The sequence below is a fragment of the Simochromis diagramma genome, unplaced genomic scaffold, assembly GCF_900408965.1.
Source record: "Simochromis diagramma unplaced genomic scaffold, fSimDia1.1 OVJJ01000481.1, whole genome shotgun sequence".
Classification (NCBI taxonomy): Eukaryota; Metazoa; Chordata; class Actinopteri; order Cichliformes; family Cichlidae; genus Simochromis; species Simochromis diagramma.
In genome coordinates, this window is record NW_024386898.1 from 1,757,969 (window position 1) to 1,776,951 (window position 18,983).

The 18,983-nt window shown below is 42.2% G+C and overlaps 2 protein-coding genes across 2 annotated transcripts; both read left to right on the forward strand.

The window, feature by feature from the left end:
* The first annotated feature begins 670 nt into the window (after window positions 1-670).
* npas4l (neuronal PAS domain protein 4 like) lies at window positions 671-6,872 on the forward strand. The gene is made up of 10 exons (XM_040034413.1): window positions 671-1,873; window positions 2,812-2,975; window positions 3,167-3,312; window positions 3,416-3,515; window positions 3,871-4,132; window positions 4,212-4,321; window positions 4,603-4,741; window positions 4,831-6,267; window positions 6,371-6,468; window positions 6,757-6,872. The coding sequence occupies exons 1-8, from the start codon at window positions 1,773-1,775 to the stop codon at window positions 6,050-6,052; spliced, it is 2,244 nt and encodes a 747-aa protein (XP_039890347.1). The 5' UTR covers window positions 671-1,772; the 3' UTR covers window positions 6,053-6,267; window positions 6,371-6,468; window positions 6,757-6,872.
* Window positions 6,873-9,288: 2,416 nt separating this feature from the next.
* On the forward strand, window positions 9,289-11,543 carry LOC120735209 (neuronal PAS domain-containing protein 4-like). The gene is made up of 3 exons (XM_040034419.1): window positions 9,289-9,541; window positions 9,733-9,878; window positions 9,983-11,543. Exons 1-3 carry the CDS (start codon window positions 9,370-9,372, stop codon window positions 10,010-10,012), a joined length of 348 nt encoding a protein of 115 aa, XP_039890353.1. The 5' UTR covers window positions 9,289-9,369; the 3' UTR covers window positions 10,013-11,543.
* The last annotated feature ends 7,440 nt before the right edge of the window (window positions 11,544-18,983 follow it).

An 18,983-nucleotide genomic window follows, 5' to 3' on the forward strand; every position in this document is an offset into this window, starting at 1 on the left:
CATACCTCAACTTTTTCTCCCTGCTTCCCTTCCTCAAGAACGGCTTCATGACGGCCACACTTCCACTGAGACCATTTCTGATGAGGCTTCAGTGAACAGTAGACGGATCAACTAAAGGGCATCTCTCAGGCCTTTTTTTGGATTCTCTCAATTTCTTAAAGACATGACTTTCAGAAACCGTGCATCTGCTGTAGATAGTCCTCCATTTCCCTAGTTTCCTTTTTTTTTTTTTTTTTTTTTTTTTTTTTAGGACAGCACATTATGTCATGAGGTGCCACATTTTTGATTAATACCTTTTTGTTTTTGAGAATCACCTTGTTTGTGGACAAATGTATTTTTTTTTTTTGTTAACTTAGGTATTTTTTTTTAAAAAAAATTCAATGAAATGAGAACAACATTTTTGTGACAGTAATACAAATATTAAATTCTTAAGTGTTTCTTTTTATATTTCAGTGACTCATACCTCAGTGTTAATCGGCTGAATAAATAAATAAAGAAAACGAAAATGTTCAGACACAAGGACTGGACTGAAAATGAGTGAGAAAACCCACGATACAAACCGTGGACAACATTTCTAAAGTCTGAAGAATTATTAAGGATGACTTGATATATAAATAAATAATAGTTACAAGACAGTCTGATTCCTTGAAAGCAAAAAAATAAAGAAATAAAAGTTAACCAAAGACTTTTTTTATACTCTAAAGCAGCACAGAAAACCATCAAATGCGGAATTTCTACTCCACTGCATTTCACAACAAATGCTGGAGTGATCTTGTAAAATCCAGCAGACTCAACCGCTGGTTCTTAATCTTTCTGTCCTGTGAGCGCCATCTGTAGTCGGTTCTCCTTTTAACCCTACAAAGCCCGAACCATGAAAGTTCCCAGAAAAAAGATTTTTTTAAACGTATTTATTTTACTGGAGCCTTTATTAAACCGTGTGACAAAAGTAAAAATGAATAAAATGAATAAAAATAAATTACATATAAATGTACACGACTCATTTTTGCGACAGTCGGTGTTTTTGTGCACTTATGGGGGACAAAAATCACGTTATACGGTTAACAGGTCTGAGTTCCTGCAACACAGAAAATAGATCAACACTAAATAATAATAGCCAACAATTTACAAAAAGGTAAAAGTATTTTACAGTGTGGTGTGATGTTCTGAATTTCAAAGCTGTTCCAAGATGGATTATCAATTTTTCCCCTTCAAAAAAACAACAACAAAAACAACAAAAAAGGACTACTTTGTCCGGGTGCCAGGGGACGTCCTGATTGGCCAGAGAATCGCAGTTTTCTTAAAATACCACAGTGTCTGCACATATAAGAGGAAAGTTTCAAACATTTTTTTTGATGATTGCACTTTAATTCATCACCGCTCATTCTGCGTCCTGTCTGACGGGTTATTTTTAGGGCTCTTTTCACCAAATATAACCCGCCTCGGTCGTTTGTCATCGCGTCACAACAGGTAACATTATCCCATTTAGCCTTTTCCTCTTCCTCACTGGCTGGGTCGGAGGAGAGGTGTGGGGTTTGGGGCTATAAAAGGAGGGACGGTCACAAGTGCCTGACACTCATCTTCGGTCTGCTGAGGTAAGAGATGAAGACGCCTTTTCTTTTCACCTCACAGGGGGCTGCTTTAAATACTCACGATAAAACTTCTTTAAAACTTAAGAAAAAAGAACATTTTATTGCCTTTTTAAAAAAGCACGAGCAATGTCTGATCGTTTGCAACCAATGCTTATTTGTTAGGTGGAAACAACGGCGACAAAAATGACTATTTGGTGCAACTTGTGTAAATGTCACGTCAGTACTCCTTGCACTTCCCACCATCTGCCCGCGGATCACCGGAGCCCAGTCTACAGGAGGTTCAGGTCAGTGATAACTCTTCTTTCCCCTCCTCTCTGCTCCACGTCCTCTAGTGGCTGAATCAGCGCACGGCTGCTGGGAAAATTTGGAATCAGCTGTGCGTTATAGTGCATGCACGACGGGGAGCACTTAATCCCCTCCCATGTCTACAGCCTAGTAGCTTATTATTTGTGATACATACTAATCCAGCCTTGCACATGATGCCGCCAAAATTATGCTGAATCAAAGAAAACTCTTTCAAAGTGATTCTTTTAATATACACATATATATATAGGAAATATGGTTCTGAATAGAACATAATAATGGAAATTCATAGTGTGTCCATTTGAAAGGTTATAACACATAAGCTAAGTCCAGATAACTGCCCTAAAAAGTCCAGTTGTGGATCTCTGATTAACTCACTGGGATACATTGTGATATAATTCTCCTTTTGTGGCACTTTCTGAGAGCTTGTGACGTGGGGCACCCCACTCAGAGGACACCCACTTTATAAGGCAATGAAGAGAGCATCAGAAGCCCAGCCTTCCCTGTGTGACGCCCACGCTGAAGCCTTGGCAGCTATAAAAACCCCAGGCTCTCCGTAGATGGGTCCAGACAAATACTGATCACGCAAAGTCTATCGAGAGCCCTCATTTCTGTTGGAGACGCACAACAGCCTCTCATATCAGCAGTTTCCATAGGAACCCCTGATATTCAAAGTCAGCTTTGGCTTGTGGGGAAGAGATATCAGACAGGGTGAACTGTGGAAAAAAGAGGCAGGATCAGTTCAGAAAACTCTCTGTTAGGTTTTTGTTTTTTTACTCTACACTTGCCACTTAGACATCCTTTTTTTTTTTTTTTTTGAAATGCGAGTGTGGAAATAGACAAAAGTTTGGGCTCACTGGATTTACTACTTTAGTTTTCAGTCCAGCCTTCTGACCTCAGTGACCATGGTCTCTCACAGATCCACCAAAGGGGCATCCAAAGCTCGACGGGACCACATCAATCATGAGATCAAGAACATGCGTGCTCTGCTGCCCATCACCCTGGAGGACCAGGAGCGACTCTCGTACCTTCACTCCATGGCCGTCATCTGCACCTACATCAAAAAGTCTGTTCTCTTCCAGGGTAAGTTTTCATACTGCAGTCATCCTTTAATGCCTTTGAACTTTTAATCTGCATTCAGCCTGCATCGCTGTCAAACAAAATGGGACTGAGCATGAAGGCCTCTAGGGACCATATCAAAAAGTAACAGATGTGATAACCCGCAGAGATGCATGCTGTATAAGCAAGGCTGAACTCACTCTTTCCTCTCTAAGGGCTCCCAGCTGGAGAGCGATCACACTGCTCTCTGCCACATGAGGTCTTTCTTCAAGCCTTGCACGGCTTCATCCTCGTCTCCACCGCACAGGGCAGGCTGGTGTATGTGTCAGAAAATGTAGCCGAGTATCTCGGGGTTTCCATGGTGAGCCTTTTTGTTAGCTACATTGTGTTTTCAGGTGTAATGTTGCAGCACTTTTAGTTTCTGAATCTTTGGGAGCTAATGGGAAATTGTGTAACTTTCCCAGGTAGACGTGCTGCAGGGAGACACGATATATGATATGGTGGAACACTCTGATGTCGACATTGTTAAATCAAACCTGGACCTTGAAAACAACTCAATGTCAGGTAAGAAAGATTTGGAATTCAGTTTAAAATGATATGTATGGCATTTGAAACGATTATAGTGTTATCACATGCTGGTTGCTGGTACTGTCACAGATATTTCTACTGTGAGGGAAAAAAAGTAAGCCGGTTTCCTTGGAAATTCAACTTGGTTTGATGCAAATCCAGTGAGGACACTAAAGAGGTTTCAGATCTGCAGAAAATGCCAAATTTGTGAAATGTGCTACTGATGCAAAATCCCCCAAATGCCCCACAAAGCCCTTATTTTAAGCCATTTTATTCATAGTGAGTTTTAAAACTTGCCCAACCTCTTTTTTACAAACATGAAAGACTAAACTGTTACGTTTTCTTTCCTCAGAGCGGAGCTTTATATGTTGCATGAAAACCTCCAAGACCTTTAAGTTGCAACATGGCTGCTGTTCCTCTATACTGGTCAGAGGAAGCTTCCAGTTCTTCCCTCAACCCTATGCATGCTCCCCTACCACTACAACCAGCGAGCCACTGTTCGTGGCTCTCTGCACCCCAACAGTGAACTGCCTGAGGAGCACCGACTCTCACTTCTGTCACAGCTTCAACAGCACACATGGACTGGATATGAGCTTTATGAAGCTGTCAGATAGGTACAATTGCACAACTTCTTCTGTGAGCAGGAATAATGAACGTTTTCCTGTTTATTGACATTTTGATTTTCCTTTTTAGCGTTTCTCCTTTGTTGGGGTATTCAGCAGAGGAAATGATTGGTCGATCATGGTACAGCCTCGTCCATCCTGAAGATCTGTCGCTGAGTGCAGATTCTCACAGAAGTTTGAGTAAGTGAACAACAGCCTTTAAGACAAAGAGACAGCTAAATGTTAGGATTTCAGTATTCACTGGTGCATTAAATAGCTGTTGTCATCTATTCACAGCACACTGAGCACTTTAGCTTTCAGTTGTTGAATGATATGAAATAGTAAATATTAAGACTGTTTAGCATCATTCTCTTTGAATGCAGTTCTTTAGTTCAGCACGTTACATATTTATTCTGGTTTTGTTGTGTGCGATACGTTTGAGGTTTTGTGTGCACGGTTATAACCATGAACATTTCCTCCAGTGCACTCAGATGACGGCTTCCAGGTGGAAATGGTGCTGAGACTCCAGCGCATGGATCTGTCGTGGTGCTGGATCTATAGTCGAGCCACCAAAGTCTCTGGGGAATGCCAGACCATCAGCTGCACCAACTTCATCATCAGGTATTATGACATCCTCTGGAAAAACTGAGCACATGTTTCAGTGTTTTCCCAGTAAAGACGCTGACTTGTTGCACGTTGTGTTACTGCAGTGAAACTGAGGCCAGATTTCTTCAGAAGAAAATCAGCAGCATGGCCTTCAAACCAGCATTTCTGCCAAATTCCTACCACTGTGCTCAACACCCTCAAAGCTCCAACAATAAAAGGCAGAGGACACCCAACAGCCAGAGTGAGGAGCCTGGTGCCAGAGATACGAGGGAGTCTGAGCACGACACAGACTGTGTGGTGAGCGGCTCTTCCCCGAGCTCACCTGCCCTTCTGGGTGATAGCCCTGCTGTCCTCATCCCTCCATACAGCCCCGCCTCCTCCAGCTCCTCTCTGCAGCAGGAGGAGCTCAGCCATGACATTCTGATGGATGTGCATGTATGCACAGATCAGTGGCTGTGCTCCCCTGAGGCCTCTCCCTCCCATTATTCCTACCCAGAGACTGGGCTCACCTGTCACCATTCACCCTCAGACTCCCTCCCTGCAGCCACTCAAACCTTTGACCAGCCATCCTTTGGCACGCTCAGTGGCCACACTCCACCCACCTCATCATCGCCATCCTGTGATTTCAGAGATTATACATCTGATGCTCGCTTAGTTCCAGACTGTCTCTCTGTGTCCGACATGTGTGAGAGCCCAGCGGACTGTGCTCTGCATCCAGATGATTTCGGCCTTCTGTTGCAGCCACAAGAGGGCAGCGTTGTCCAACTGCATCATGATGCTCCTGACTTATCCACACATACCAGTGTTTTTAATCCCAGCCAGTCTCCCACATCCCTAGAGCCTAACCAGTATAGCGCAAGTGAGCAGGTGGAGATCAGTATTCTGGCCCAGCAGATCTCCTCGCTGGCCAGCAGGTTTGACCGGCATCACACTGTGAATCCCTATCAGCATGTGGTCCAAACTACAGCCACCAACACGATGCCCTCAGCCTGTGACTGGCCCCCTAATTCTCCTCCCCCCTCAGTTCGTCTTCCCAATCCTGCGCTGGTTCTTGATGTTGCCATGTTTGACAGCTTCATGAAAGATCTGAACATGTTCACAAGAAAAGGCAGCACATTGAGCGATACCAACTACCAGCAGGGCTTAGTGTGCAGCAGGAACGGGCACCATCCCCATCAGGAGCAGCAGGAGCACATTGGCTTCATTGCAGAGGAGCTGCTGGCTGCAGAGCACTTCACCGTGGGCAGCATCGCCATAGATCCCATCAGTATGCAGCTGGGACGCCATGATCAAACCACTGGGTTGCTTCAACATCATCTCTACTAAACAGTCCACCCTAATGAGATGGCACATGACAGTTGTCTGGTACAGATGGTGCTGAGACTCCAGTTCGTGGATCTGTCATGGTGCCGGATCTATAGTGGAGACAAAGAGTGAGTGACAGATCAGCTGCCTTGCATGGCTTCACCCTCATCACCAGCACACAGGGCACGCTGGTCTGTGCTTGAGAAAGTGTAGCTGAATATCTCGGGCTTTCCACGGTGAGCCCTTTTGTGAATTACATTGTCATTTTCAGGTGTAATGTTGCAGCAGTGATGGATTTTGAATCTGTTAGAACTAACACCAACTATGTCACTTTCGCAGGTGTATGTACTGCAAGGAGACACGTGATGACATGGTGGGATGTTCCGATACTGAGATTGTTAAATCAAACCTGGACATCGAAAGCAACATATTATCAGGTAACCAAAATTTCAAATGATGTGCGGCATTTAAAATGACTGTATAAAACGATCCCCCTCTTTTTGCTGTAATATTACTGACATTGCTGCTCTAGGTGGAAAAAATGAGCCAGTTTCCCCTGAAATCTGTTTATGAAATCCATTACTGATGCAGCATTGTGCTACAAAGCCCTTATTTTAAGTGAATTTCTTCCATTTAATTCATAGTTAGTTTTAAAACTCGGCAAAACTAGTCTTAAATATTTTAACAAACATGAAAGACTAAACTGACGTGTTTTCTTTCCTCAGAGCGGAGTTTTATATGTTGCATGAAATCCTCCAAGACCTTTAAGTTGCAACATGGCAGCTGCTCCTCTACACTGGTCAGAGTTGAGGGAAGATCTGGAAGCTTCCTCTGTGTGTCCTCCCTTACCACCACCACCACCACTGAGCCAATGTTTGTCACTGTCTGCACCCCAGCAGTGAACTACCTGAGGAGCACGGACTCTCATGGACTGGATATGAGCTTTATGAAGCTGTCAGATAGGTACAATTGCACAACTTCTTCTGTGAGCAGGAATAATGAACGTTTTCCTGTTTATTGACATTTTGATTTTCCTTTTTAGCGTTTCTCCTTTGTTGGGGTATTCAGCAGAGGAAATGATTGGTCGATCATGGTACAGCCTCGTCCATCCTGAAGATCTGTCGCTGAGTGCAGATTCTCACAGAAGTTTGAGTAAGTGAACAACAGCCTTTAAGACAAAGAGACAGCTAAATGTTAGGATTTCAGTATTCACTGGCGCATTAAATACCTGTTGTCATCTATTCACAGCACACTGAGCACTTTAGCTTTCAGTTGTTGAATGATATGAAATAGTAAATATTAAGACTGTTTAGCATCATTCTCTTTGAATGCAGTTCTTTAGTTCAGCACGTTACATATTTATTTTAGCGTGTGCGATACGTTTGAGGTTTTGTGTGCACGGTTATAACCATGAACATTTCCTCCAGTGCACTCAGATGACGGCTTCCAGGTGGAAATGGTGCTGAGACTCCAGCGCATGGATCTGTCGTGGTGCTGGATCTATAGTCGAGCCACCAAAGTCTCTGGGGAATGCCAGACCATCAGCTGCACCAACTTCATCATCAGGTATTATGACCTCCTCTGGAAAAACTGTGCACATGTTTCAGTGTTTTCCCAGTAAAGACGCTGACTTGTTGCACGTTGTGTTACTGCAGTGAAACTGAGGCCAGATTACTTCAGAAGAAAATCAGCAGCATGGCCTTCAAACCAGCATTTCTACCAAATTCCTACCACTGTGCTCAACACCCTCAAAGCTCCAACAATAAAAGGCAGAGGACACCCAACAGCCAGAGTGAGGAGCCTGGTGCCAGAGATACGAGGGAGTCTGAGCACGACACAGACTGTGTGGTGAGCGGCTCTTCCCCGAGCTCACCTGCCCTTCTGGGTGATAGCCCTGCTGTCCTCATCCCTCCATACAGCCCCGCCTCCTCCAGCTCCTCTCTGCAGCAGGAAGAGTTCAGTCGTGACATTCTGATGGATGTGCATGTATGCACAGATCAGTGGCTGTGCACCCCTGAGGCCTCTCCCTCCCATTATTCCTACCCAGACACAGAGCTCCCTGCAGCCACTCAAACCTTTGGCATGCTCAGTGGCCACTCTCCATTTATCTCCTAATCTCCGACTAATTATTTCAGAGCGTGTACATTCTCAATTCTGATGCTCGCCTTGTTCCAGACTGCTCATTTGTATCCGACACGTGTGAGAGCCCAGCGGACAATTTCGACCTTCAGGTTAAGCCACAAGGAAGCAGCGTTGACCAACTGCATCGTGACCCATACGTACCAGTCTCTTTAATCCCAACCAGTATCTCACATCCATAAAGCCTGACAGCAGAGAAACCAGTATTCTGGCTTAGCAGTATGGCTTAGTGTGCAGGATGTATGGGCCCCATCCCTATCAGGAGCAGCAAGAGCACACTGGCTTCATTGCAGAGGAGCTGCTGGCTGCAGAGCACTTCACCGTGCAGCATCACCATAGATCCCATCAGTATGCAGCTGGGATGCCATGATCAAACCACTGGGTTGCATCAACTCAATTCACCAGCTATATGCAAAGCAGCATTCAGCAAGGTACTTGCTACTATACAATCCACCTATTTATTGATTTGCTGCTTTGGTATGTAAGCTTTAGAGATATTTAATTAATGTCTAATTTTATTTTCTGTCTTTCTTTAGGTGGAGCTTGCTGAAGAAAACCCGTCTTGAAATAAGTCTGAGACTTAACTGGACGACCACTTGTATGACATATTGTCATAAACCTCCATTGGATTTAAAGAAGAGTGTGAGTAAAGACAACTAAAGGACATCTTCTCAGATGTTATTTTCATATGCAACACTTTCCCATCCTGAAAAGCTTAGTTAAAGCTCATGTAGACATTCTTTTATTTTTCCTTTCTACAATTTTGTCAGCTGGGTTTTATGTTACACTGATGTCTTAATTTGAGAAAAAGTACTTTTTAAGAATCTGACAGCATTTACACTGACATAGATCCGTTTATCTTCTAATATTGTGACAACATTTTAAAAATGAGCACCTAGTGCCATTGTCACTGCAAATATCAGCAGTTTCCATAGGAACCCTTGATATTCAAAGTCATCACCTTCCCACAAGCTAACGCTATAAGGCAGGCTGAGCCATGAAAAAGAGGCTGCATGAGTTCAGGCCAATTACTCTTTGTTCTTGCAATTAGATTTTCATTTAAAAAAAAAAAAAGCGCACTACACTTGGCAGTTACACATCAGAATGATCTTTAAATGCAAGTGTGGAAATAGACAAAAGTTTGGGCTCACCGGATTTACTACTTTAGTTTTCAGTCCAGCCTTCTGACCTCAGTGACCATGGTCTCTCACAGATCCACCAAAGGGGCATCCAAAGCTCAACGGGACCACATCAATCATGAGATCAAGAACATGCGTGCTCTGCTGCCCATCACCCTGGAGGACCAGGAGCGACTCTCGTACCTTCACTCCATGGCCATCATCTGCACCTACATCAGGAAGTCTGTCCGGGGTAAGTTTTCATACTGCAGTCATCCTTTAATGCCTTTGAACTTTTAATCTGCATTCAGCCTGCATCGCTGTCAAACAAAATGGGACTAAATCTTCAGTACCCTTGAGACCAAATCAAAAAGTAACAGATGTGATAACCCGCAGAGATGCATGCTGTATAAGCAAGGCTGAACTCACTCTTTCCTCTCTAAGGGCTCCCAGCTGGAGAGCGATCACACTGCTCTCTGCCACATGAGGTCTTTCTTCAAGCCTTGCACGGCTTCATCCTCGTCTCCACCGCACAGGGCAGGCTGGTGTATGTGTCAGAAAATGTAGCAGAGTATCTCGGGGTTTCCATGGTGAGCCTTTTTGTTACCTATTTGGCATTTTCAGGTGTAATGTTGCAGCACTTTTAGTTTCTGAATCTTTGGGAGCTAATGGGAAATATTGTCTTTTTCCCCAGCTAGATGCACTGCAGGGAGATGCAGTATAAGACATGGACTCCAGTGCATGGATCTGTCATGGTGCTGGATCTATAGTTGAGCCATATGGAGAGTGCCAGCCCATTAGCTGGAGCAGGAGGAGGTCAGCCATGACATTCTGATGGATGAGCATGCATGCACAGATCAGGGGCTGTGCTCTACTCTCTGCTCAGAGACCGAGCTCACCTGTCACCATTCACCCTCAGACTCCCTCCCTGCAGCCACTCAAACCTTTGACCAGCCATCCTTTGACATGCTCAGTGGCCACACTCCACCCACCTCATCATCGCCATCCTGTGATTTCAGAGATGATACATATGATGCTCGCTTAGTTCCAGACTGTCTCTCTGTGTCCGACATGTGTGAGAGCCCAGCGGACTGTGCTCTGCATCCAGATGATTTCGGCCTTCTGTTGCAGCCACTTTGAGGCAGCGTTGTCCAACTGCATCATGATGCTCCTGACTTATCCACACATACCAATCTTCTACAGCCACAGAAGCTGGTTCTTGATGTTGGCATGTTAGACAGCTTCATTAAAGATCTAAACATGTTCACAAGGAAAAGCAGCATATTGAGCAATACTAGCTACCATCTAGCAGCAGTGTATAACAGGAATGGGGCCCCATCAGAAGCTGCTGGCTGCAGAGCACTTCACCGTGCAGCATCACCATAGATCCCATCAGTATGCAGCTGGGATGCCATGATCAAACCACTGGGTTGCATCAACTCAATTCACCAGCTATATGCAAAGCAGCATTCAGCAAGGTACTTTCTACTAAACAATCCACCTATTTATTGATTTGCTGCTTTGGTATGTAAGCTTTAGAGATATTTAATTAATGTCTAATTTTATTTGTATGACATATTGTCATAAACCTCCACTGGATTTAAAGAAGAGTGTGAGTAAAGACAACTAAAGGACATCTTCTCAGATGTTATTTTTTATAAGAAACTTATTCCTGAATGTAGAGCTAAAGCTCATGTAGATTTTGTTTTCCTTGGGCTTCACTCAAAGTATTGACAGGTGTCACAATCCTGTAGGTAGCAAACTGAAATGTCATATGTGCCACCAGCTACAGGCTGAGACATCCGTCATCTTCTATTCTTCTGATACATCAAGAAAACAAATATCAGTAAAAGACATTTCAAGGAAACCTTCACTAAAATGTCGTGTCTGCAAGCAACTTGTGTGGGTTTTATACTGTCCCAACACTATGGATAAAACCTGCTGTCAGCTGAGTTTTGTTTTGCTAAAGTCTTTTTTTTTCATAAAAATGTACTTGAAAAACAAAATAAAAGTAAGTGAGATCATTCACCCTGCTTTAGCGCCATAGTTTTTAACACAAATTGGGTTTTTTTTCTTTGTATGCCATTAAAACTTTCATACTGTCACAGTTAAAGATGTTAGACAAGATGAAGCTACCTCAGTGGTACAGCTAAATCCATTCAAAGTCTGAATTTTGTGCCTTAAATTGTGTTATTCCCTTCATATTCAGAACTCTGAGTCATTCCTGCGGTTTGCTTCAGAAATATTTAAAATGTAAATAAATCTAAAGAAAATCAGAGGCTTTGTTGTTTATTCATTATAACACAGAGTTAATAAAGAGGACTGCCCACGTTCTCAATAAAGTTTTGCTGAATGCAGTTAAGGGGCCTATAGTAGATATTTAAGAGGTAATATATAAAAACGTTGAAACTTTATTTTTAATGAGAGAAAGACGTTGTGTGCACATTACTGAGATGCCCTCTTACACATCACAGGTCGCCCTTCTTTATTATCAGAGCTGCCTGGTGTAGCTGGACGCTTGCAGTGACCTGAGTGAACCAAAAGCTTTGTGTTGTAAAAGATACTGAAGCACCCTTTACAGCTGGAAAGACTGTTGATTTGGAGGTCCATCACCAGAAATGACCTTTCATACTACACTTTATTATGTAAGCCATCATTATAAAATATTGACTAGTGCAGGCACAAAACGCATCTTTATGGAATAACAGTTATTTATCACAAGAGGGCCTACTGAGTACTTTGTAGCCAATCAGACCACAGCACATTGTCTACTGGGCTCTTCGGGGCTCCATTGATTTTTACATCTTGTGGGCAGTGACACCAACAAGAGCACATAAACTGTGCACAGTGAAATCAGTTACAGATTTAGGTTGATGTGCAGGGTCGATGAATAAATGCGCATTTAGGTGACTGATGGATCGCGGAGGTTAAAAGCAGAAAAGATTTGCATGCATGCACAAACGTAGGGGAGAAAGCTCGCGGGGAGGCACTACAGGCATGCAGCTAATACAGTGTTCATGTTTCTGTCATGAGACTTAGAATCACCACTAGATGGAGTGATAACTCCAACACCTTTGTCTTAACACAGATACTACGTGCTGTTGGTGTGACACTACTTAAATGAGCAAATAAAGAGGAGTGTGCGTGTCTCTGTGTGTGAGTGTGTATGGCAATGAGAGCACAGAAGGACATCAGTTCGGTCCATTCATGAGCAAAGAGTCCAGATGCCGAGCGTTATCCACGGAGACCCAATTAAGAGGGATGTCTGTTGAAGGGTACAATGGCAAATAAAGTTCCTAACAAGTCTCCACATCTGCTGTGCTCCAGTCTCCCCGCATCACTCAGCAGCACCTGAAACATCAGTGATTTCCCCGAGGCACGGTGACACTAACATCGCGGCTTTGGCGCATTTGTCCACACCAAGGAGACTGCAAAAAATATAAACCCTTTTCATTTCACCGACACACACAATGAACACTCCAAGCATTCCCATGTCTCTGCAGATTACACAGCTCAGCAGTAAAGTCAGTTTGGCACTCTTCCGTCGCTGTGGTTACACACTTCCAATAAGCTCAGGCTGTGCGCTCTGTTTTTATTCCATCTGTAAAAATCGTCACAAACAACATTATTTTTATATTATTATTATTATTATTATTATATTATATATAAAAGGGAGATGCAGTTGTAATATTAGATTAGTGTCTCATTGTGTGAGGGGAAATAGCGATGCAAAGTAATGGCACGTGCTGATGATGTCAAAGCAGAAGCGAGAGAGATGAAAAATCAAGACGCAAACACGCATATACAGACACAGGCTATAAGCAGGGACGCACTCACTTTATCTATAACTCGGATCACTTAATCACATAGGCCACCCTGCTATCTCTCTGATATTAAATTAAGATGAAGAGTGGTGAAATTAACAGAATCCATGCCTCACAGGAGTGGTGAAGTAATGTAGGTGTCTGGCAGTGGAAGTGAAAGATGAAACGCGTTCGGGTGATGCTGTGATTCATATCTAGGATCTGAGAGTGTTACTGAGGCTGGAGGTACCGCACGGTGGAACTGACAAAAGAGAAACGGAGGCAAAACTGTCATCTGCCTTACTTCAGTAGCTCATAAAGTGCTTTCTCAGGTGGATGGCTGGAGGGCGGATGCTTGGAGGCGGGTAGGCGCAGGGGTGCATTTGAACAAAGCAACTCATGGATGGGATTCGTCTCCAATCCGTGCCTCCCACAGAAAGCCAGTTTCTCATATCCCCCCTCACCTGTGGCTTCTCACAATAATTTCCTCGTTTGCTTGCAAAAGAAAAAAAAACTCTCCAAATTGAAACTCTAGCTGATTCCAGGAAACAGGGCCTCAGGTGGCACGGCCGTGTCTTCGTTTATTTACAGGCTTTATGCTTTTATTGTTGCTGCAACCAACGCTCGAGAGCTCTGTATTGGAAGCTTATCTCTGGCTATACGTGTATTTTGAAATAGATGAGGATGTGGCGAGCCACCCAGCTACGATGATTTGTCCATTTTGCTCTGGGATTGTTTGGCAGATGGAAACGGTGACACAAACCGAAGCCACCAAGGTCACAGAGAGGTGCTGCAAGCTGTCTTGAGGGACACCCGTGCCGTTATTACGTGTTAACCCGAAACTGGCTTTTTATTCTAGTCTAATTTATTTTCTCTTCGTCTCCATGTACGAAGCAGCTTGCTATTGTTTTGACTACATCACATTTTCATCTATAACACTGTTGCCCCATATTTCAAAAAGAGGCAAAATCACCTGACTGGTCCTGGTTCAGTCACAGGCAGCACACTGACACTGTAACTGGGTTAAACAAAAATACTCAAAATAGACCGCAGCCCGTTCCTTCAGCACTCCCCTCCCGTTTGTCCTGTTGCTATGCCTGAAACCACAGCTCTGATTCAACACTGGATCCCAGTCATGAACAGTCAACATATCCTGCTGATATTCAACAGAGAAAGGCCAACCAGCCGGGGAACAGAATACAAATGGCGGCCTAACAGTGGATCCTACTTGCATATGAATGATTGTTTCATTTTCTACTGTTCTCTTTCAGGGAAGAGTTTGCTGCTCGAGGCAGAGCACCTGTCCTCAGAGGAGAGATAAGCATCCCACGGCGGCAAGATTTGATAAACATGTTATTCTTTGTTGATGGAAATTCTTGTGTACTAAAAAAATAAAAATAGCTCTCAAAAAAATTCCATTAGGGAATTTAGAATACATGCATAGATAGTGTATAGTGCTTTACAGCAGTCCCGTGGAACAGATTTCCACGGGTTTAAATTTAAGCTCTTTACTGTGCAGAAGCAATACTACTGGTATTAGGGAGGTAAGGTCTCCTGGTATATTCTGTATTTACCTCCAAAAACTCAGACTCAAGCATTCAGAAAAGCAATGATCTGTGCAGGAATTTCAACACACATTTGCTCATAGGTGGATCTCCACGATACAGTCTGATTTTCCGAGCAGCACCGTTGTCCTTGCAGTAATGTGGATGTTTGAAGTAAGCGATGAAGACGCTGGTAATGCTTGTAATTTTCCGCATGTGCACCACGCGTATTATATATGTACACAGGGCATGCATGATTAACGAGTTTATCCCTCTACCTCTTCACAATCTCAGGGGTCAAAGTAAATAAACATGAAAGAGTGCATTTTTTGCAGGGTTCACAGAAGCTTGAAAGATGATTTTAAAAGCAATTAAATGTGATGCAATTAGAGCCTTAACATGAGCTAGTTCATTTTTAATAAGAGTTGAATGAAAAAAGGAGTCAAAGTAAAAAAAATAAAATAAATAACTCATGCATAGCTAAATGTATTTAATCAAATAATGCAAATCAGTTTCATAAAAGAGTTACTGTGGACAAATTTATATAGTGCTGATTAAGAGTAATCAGACTATTTTCAGTGATGTTGAATTTATTCATGAACAGGTGGAATGAGTTAGTATATTAAGCTGTGCACAAAACCAGTAACTTTCCGAAGTTTGAGTAGACCCTATGGCAGGTTAAGCTGTTGCAGAGATTGGGTGTAATCACTGTAAAATCTCAATTTTTGTGTCTGGGGTAGCCAAGATAATCTGACTGATTAGATGTAGCTCTCTAACTAGGGAATGAAAATGCAAGAGTTTGGCCAAATATGGTAGTGTCATCACCTTTTAAAAAAAAAGAAAAACACAGCCAGCGTTGATAATATAATTGCTGAAACACAAGTGCAGGCTAGTTAATGAAGTCATATTGGGATGGATGGAAAAGACTGAAGTGGAAGCATGCTGGCAGCAGGAAAACTGATGGTGTGGATCGTGGGCAGAATGGGATCCAGGGACCTGGAAGTTAAACTACATTGGAGAAGCAGATGGGTACTAGAAGGACTGTGATTCAAGCAAACACAGGAGCAGAAGACAAAATGATAAGAGCTCAGATGATGGCAAGAAACGTGACAGACTGCACAAGCAGAGTCTATGTGCTGGTAGTGTGTAGGGGGAAGAGCAGAGTATTTGAAGCAGGCTTGATGATTGTGATGTAGTGCAGCTGCTGATTCTCTCCTCCAGCTCGAACACACCTGTCTTCACTCCTACAATCAAGCGCACAGATGAGAGAGAGAGGAACTCCAGGCAAGCGTGGAGGAAGTGGAGGCAGAGGATGTAACAATAAAACCTTTAAATCAATCCTGAAACAGACAGGAAGCCAGTGGAGGGAGGATAGCACTGGTGCCTCATGGTCATACTCTTGTTGTAAAAGGAGCAGCCCTGTTTTGTGTCACCTGTAGACAGTAGGGAAATCATTACTTTGCACTTACACACACAGAATTACAGAATTTCACCACTGTGAAAAGTCTTAACTGAAAACAGCAGCGCTGACAAGTGATCTGATCTGTTTATTGACTTTGAAGGAGGTATTGCAGATCATGCCAAGGATTTTCACAGAATATCGATCGCATGAGGCCAAAGGGCCAAAAATCAGACAATATATCAGATCAAATAAGGAAAAAGCTCTAGCTGTTGATGAACACAACACTAGAGTTTTAAAAAAGGTCATCTGCTTGTTTTCTGCTTATGTGTTTACTGCTTTAAAAGGCCATAAACTAAAGCTGAAAACATCAGACAGTGTTTGTGAAACATAAAGCCCTCTTAGCTAATGCAGCTACAATAGTTAGAAGGTCCCAAGGCCCAAAAAAGCTGCACAGTGTTGCTAAAGTCAGCCTATACTCAGCCTATACTTTAACTTAAACTCTAAAACATTGATGGGTAGAGCTCTTTCACCATCTCGATTTGTGCTCCTGTCTTTCCATCATAAGTCTCGCTTTCAGTCTGTTTCAGTCACGAGCTATAGCCTACCTCTTCCCTGACTCATGTTCTCAATCAGTTTCTCCTTTGGTTCAACTCTCATTTCCCATTATGTACTCATGTGTTTGCTGCAGTCATTATTCACTCCCATGTGTGGTTCAAAGAGGAAGCAGTTTTCAATTCATATCTGACCGTGGAAGGAAAGAACTAATTCTTGCAGATAATATGTTAACAGATATGCTATTTCATTTGAAGACGTACTTATAGGCCCGTGGTATTTTACCATTCATCTTTACACTGACCATTTTATTTAATCACTGTTTGTGTTTTGCTGTCCTTAGATAATTATTTTATGGTGTTTAAAATTTAGTTAATTGCCCCTGACTCAAGTTAGGGTGACCAACCGTGTGACATTTTTTCTTTCACCATTCATTAACCAGACAGAGAAGGCATTGTTAAAGTTTTCTTTAGGCAACTAGTATTAATAAAGGTTTTTTTTTTTATCACTGAGCCAAGTGTCCCATTAACAATGAGCAGAGATGCCAGTAACTTTTTTTCCTGGCGGTTTTTATTATGTGCATCTCTGCTTGCCTTTCTTTAAAAGTCACCGCAGACCGCTGGGATGTAATGCTAAAGCAGCGTTAGCCTTTCTCAAGTAAGCCTTCTTACCATTTTTTCCATCTTTACTTGTTCTAAGACTATTTAGCAGCACAACTCGGGTTGTAGCTGAAATTCTATTGCATGACATATAACACAAGGACTAAAGGGCAGGCTAGACAAGCACAGAAACCTTGCTGAAGATTTGCCACATCTTTAAAATACTGCTATAGCATTATTTTAATGCTCTAGCGTCTTCTTAATGATAGTAATGTGTTGTGAAGTCTTTTTGTATTCTTGCCAGTTTGCTTTGTTGTATTTGAGTAACCGTAGCCTACAGTTTGTATTGTTATCTAGTAATTGTGTGACAGTGGATTCCATGTCACAAAACACTTAAGTAGTGTAACGAGTAGTGCACTTACTTTCTCATGAGCGTAATTAACTACTTTTAAGAAAAGTAACAAGTAATGTTTAATACATTACCCGTTTAAAAAATGACCTGACACTGCACGTTGTAAAGGTTTTTTACTCACACACTGATGCAGTTCTACAAGTTCAACCCTCCACGTTGCCGCTAGGCAGATTAGCCTATTTTAGCCTTTCTAAATAAAATGAGACAATGTGCAGTGGGAGGGGAACTCAAATACTAACCAATGAAAGCATTCACACAAAAATCGATTTCACTTTCATCCAGATAATTATTTACAAATCAGTCACCATCACTGGGAAGTAAAGAAGTAGTTTCAAAAACTTTTCATGACATATCATCAAATATATTATAGGAAAGTACAAAAAATAAATAACCTGCATGTTACCTGGGGCAACATTGTGCTGTAATTGCAAAAGACCATGGAAGAAGGGCACAAAGTTAGCATACAATGTAAAAATATATTGTATTTGTAAGGAAAAGAGATGGAATTATCCAAGAGTGTTTTGTAATGGATTTAAAATAATATGTAATTCCCATTCTCTACTCGCACATATTAGGGAATGGAGTGATGATGAGATGTCATATGGTGATGAGGAAGGTGATTTTTGTGTATATGTTCATGCAATTAATGTTGCTTTCATTAAACGTGAAATGTGCAGCACATAAACAAACAGTGTGTCTAGTTTTTAATGTGTTTGGTTAGAACAAAAATTTTCTTTCAATAAATAGAAATCTTTCTTCTGCATGAACAGATCAAATGTTTCAGTTTGTGCATTATGGTATATTGTTGCCCTGAGGCAATACATTTTAAATAAATGTAATAAAAAAAAGATAGATAGATATATATTGTTATAGTGTTATAGCTATTTTTACAACTATGTTTCCTACTGCTGTTATTTGTATTGACAACATATAAGCAGGGAGCTGCGTGACTGCTATGTAATTAATATATGATACATAAGGAGTGACATATGGGGATTCTAAATAACGCATTATTGTATTATGACTTTGTTATGTACATTACAGTGACAGCTTATGGCCGTTTAAATACATAACAATTTGAACACATTCACAATGTTCCTGAATAACAAACAAATTGTGTTCCTTTTTCACAACTGTTTTCTTAACCTTTTATCTAATTGAAGGTCACTGTGGGCATACAGGGTGAGAGGTACATCCTGGGCTGGTTGTCAGTTTGTCCCAGGAGCAGAAGTAGAGATTGCCAGGGATGAAGCTAGCTCACAGAGTCACATTCACATTCCTGTACTGTATGCCTGGTTTGCACCATCTCAAACGTCTGCTCCCTCTTTGCCATTAATTTGTACTTTCAAGCACGTTTGGCATTTTATGAGTCATTGTCTCTGT

Coding starts and splice junctions, on each gene's coding strand:
- npas4l (XM_040034413.1), top strand. CDS start 1,773: ATGACTATTTGGTGCAACTTGTGTAAATGTCACGTCAGTACTCCTTGC. Junction 3,516..3,870: donor TGAAAACAACTCAATGTCAG/GTAAGAAAGATT, acceptor TTCTTTCCTCAG/AGCGGAGCTTTATATGTTGC. Junction 4,322..4,602: donor AGATTCTCACAGAAGTTTGA/GTAAGTGAACAA, acceptor CATTTCCTCCAG/TGCACTCAGATGACGGCTTC.
- LOC120735209 (XM_040034419.1), top strand. CDS start 9,370: ATGGTCTCTCACAGATCCACCAAAGGGGCATCCAAAGCTCAACGGGAC. Junction 9,542..9,732: donor CATCAGGAAGTCTGTCCGGG/GTAAGTTTTCAT, acceptor TTCCTCTCTAAG/GGCTCCCAGCTGGAGAGCGA. Junction 9,879..9,982: donor AGTATCTCGGGGTTTCCATG/GTGAGCCTTTTT, acceptor CTTTTTCCCCAG/CTAGATGCACTGCAGGGAGA.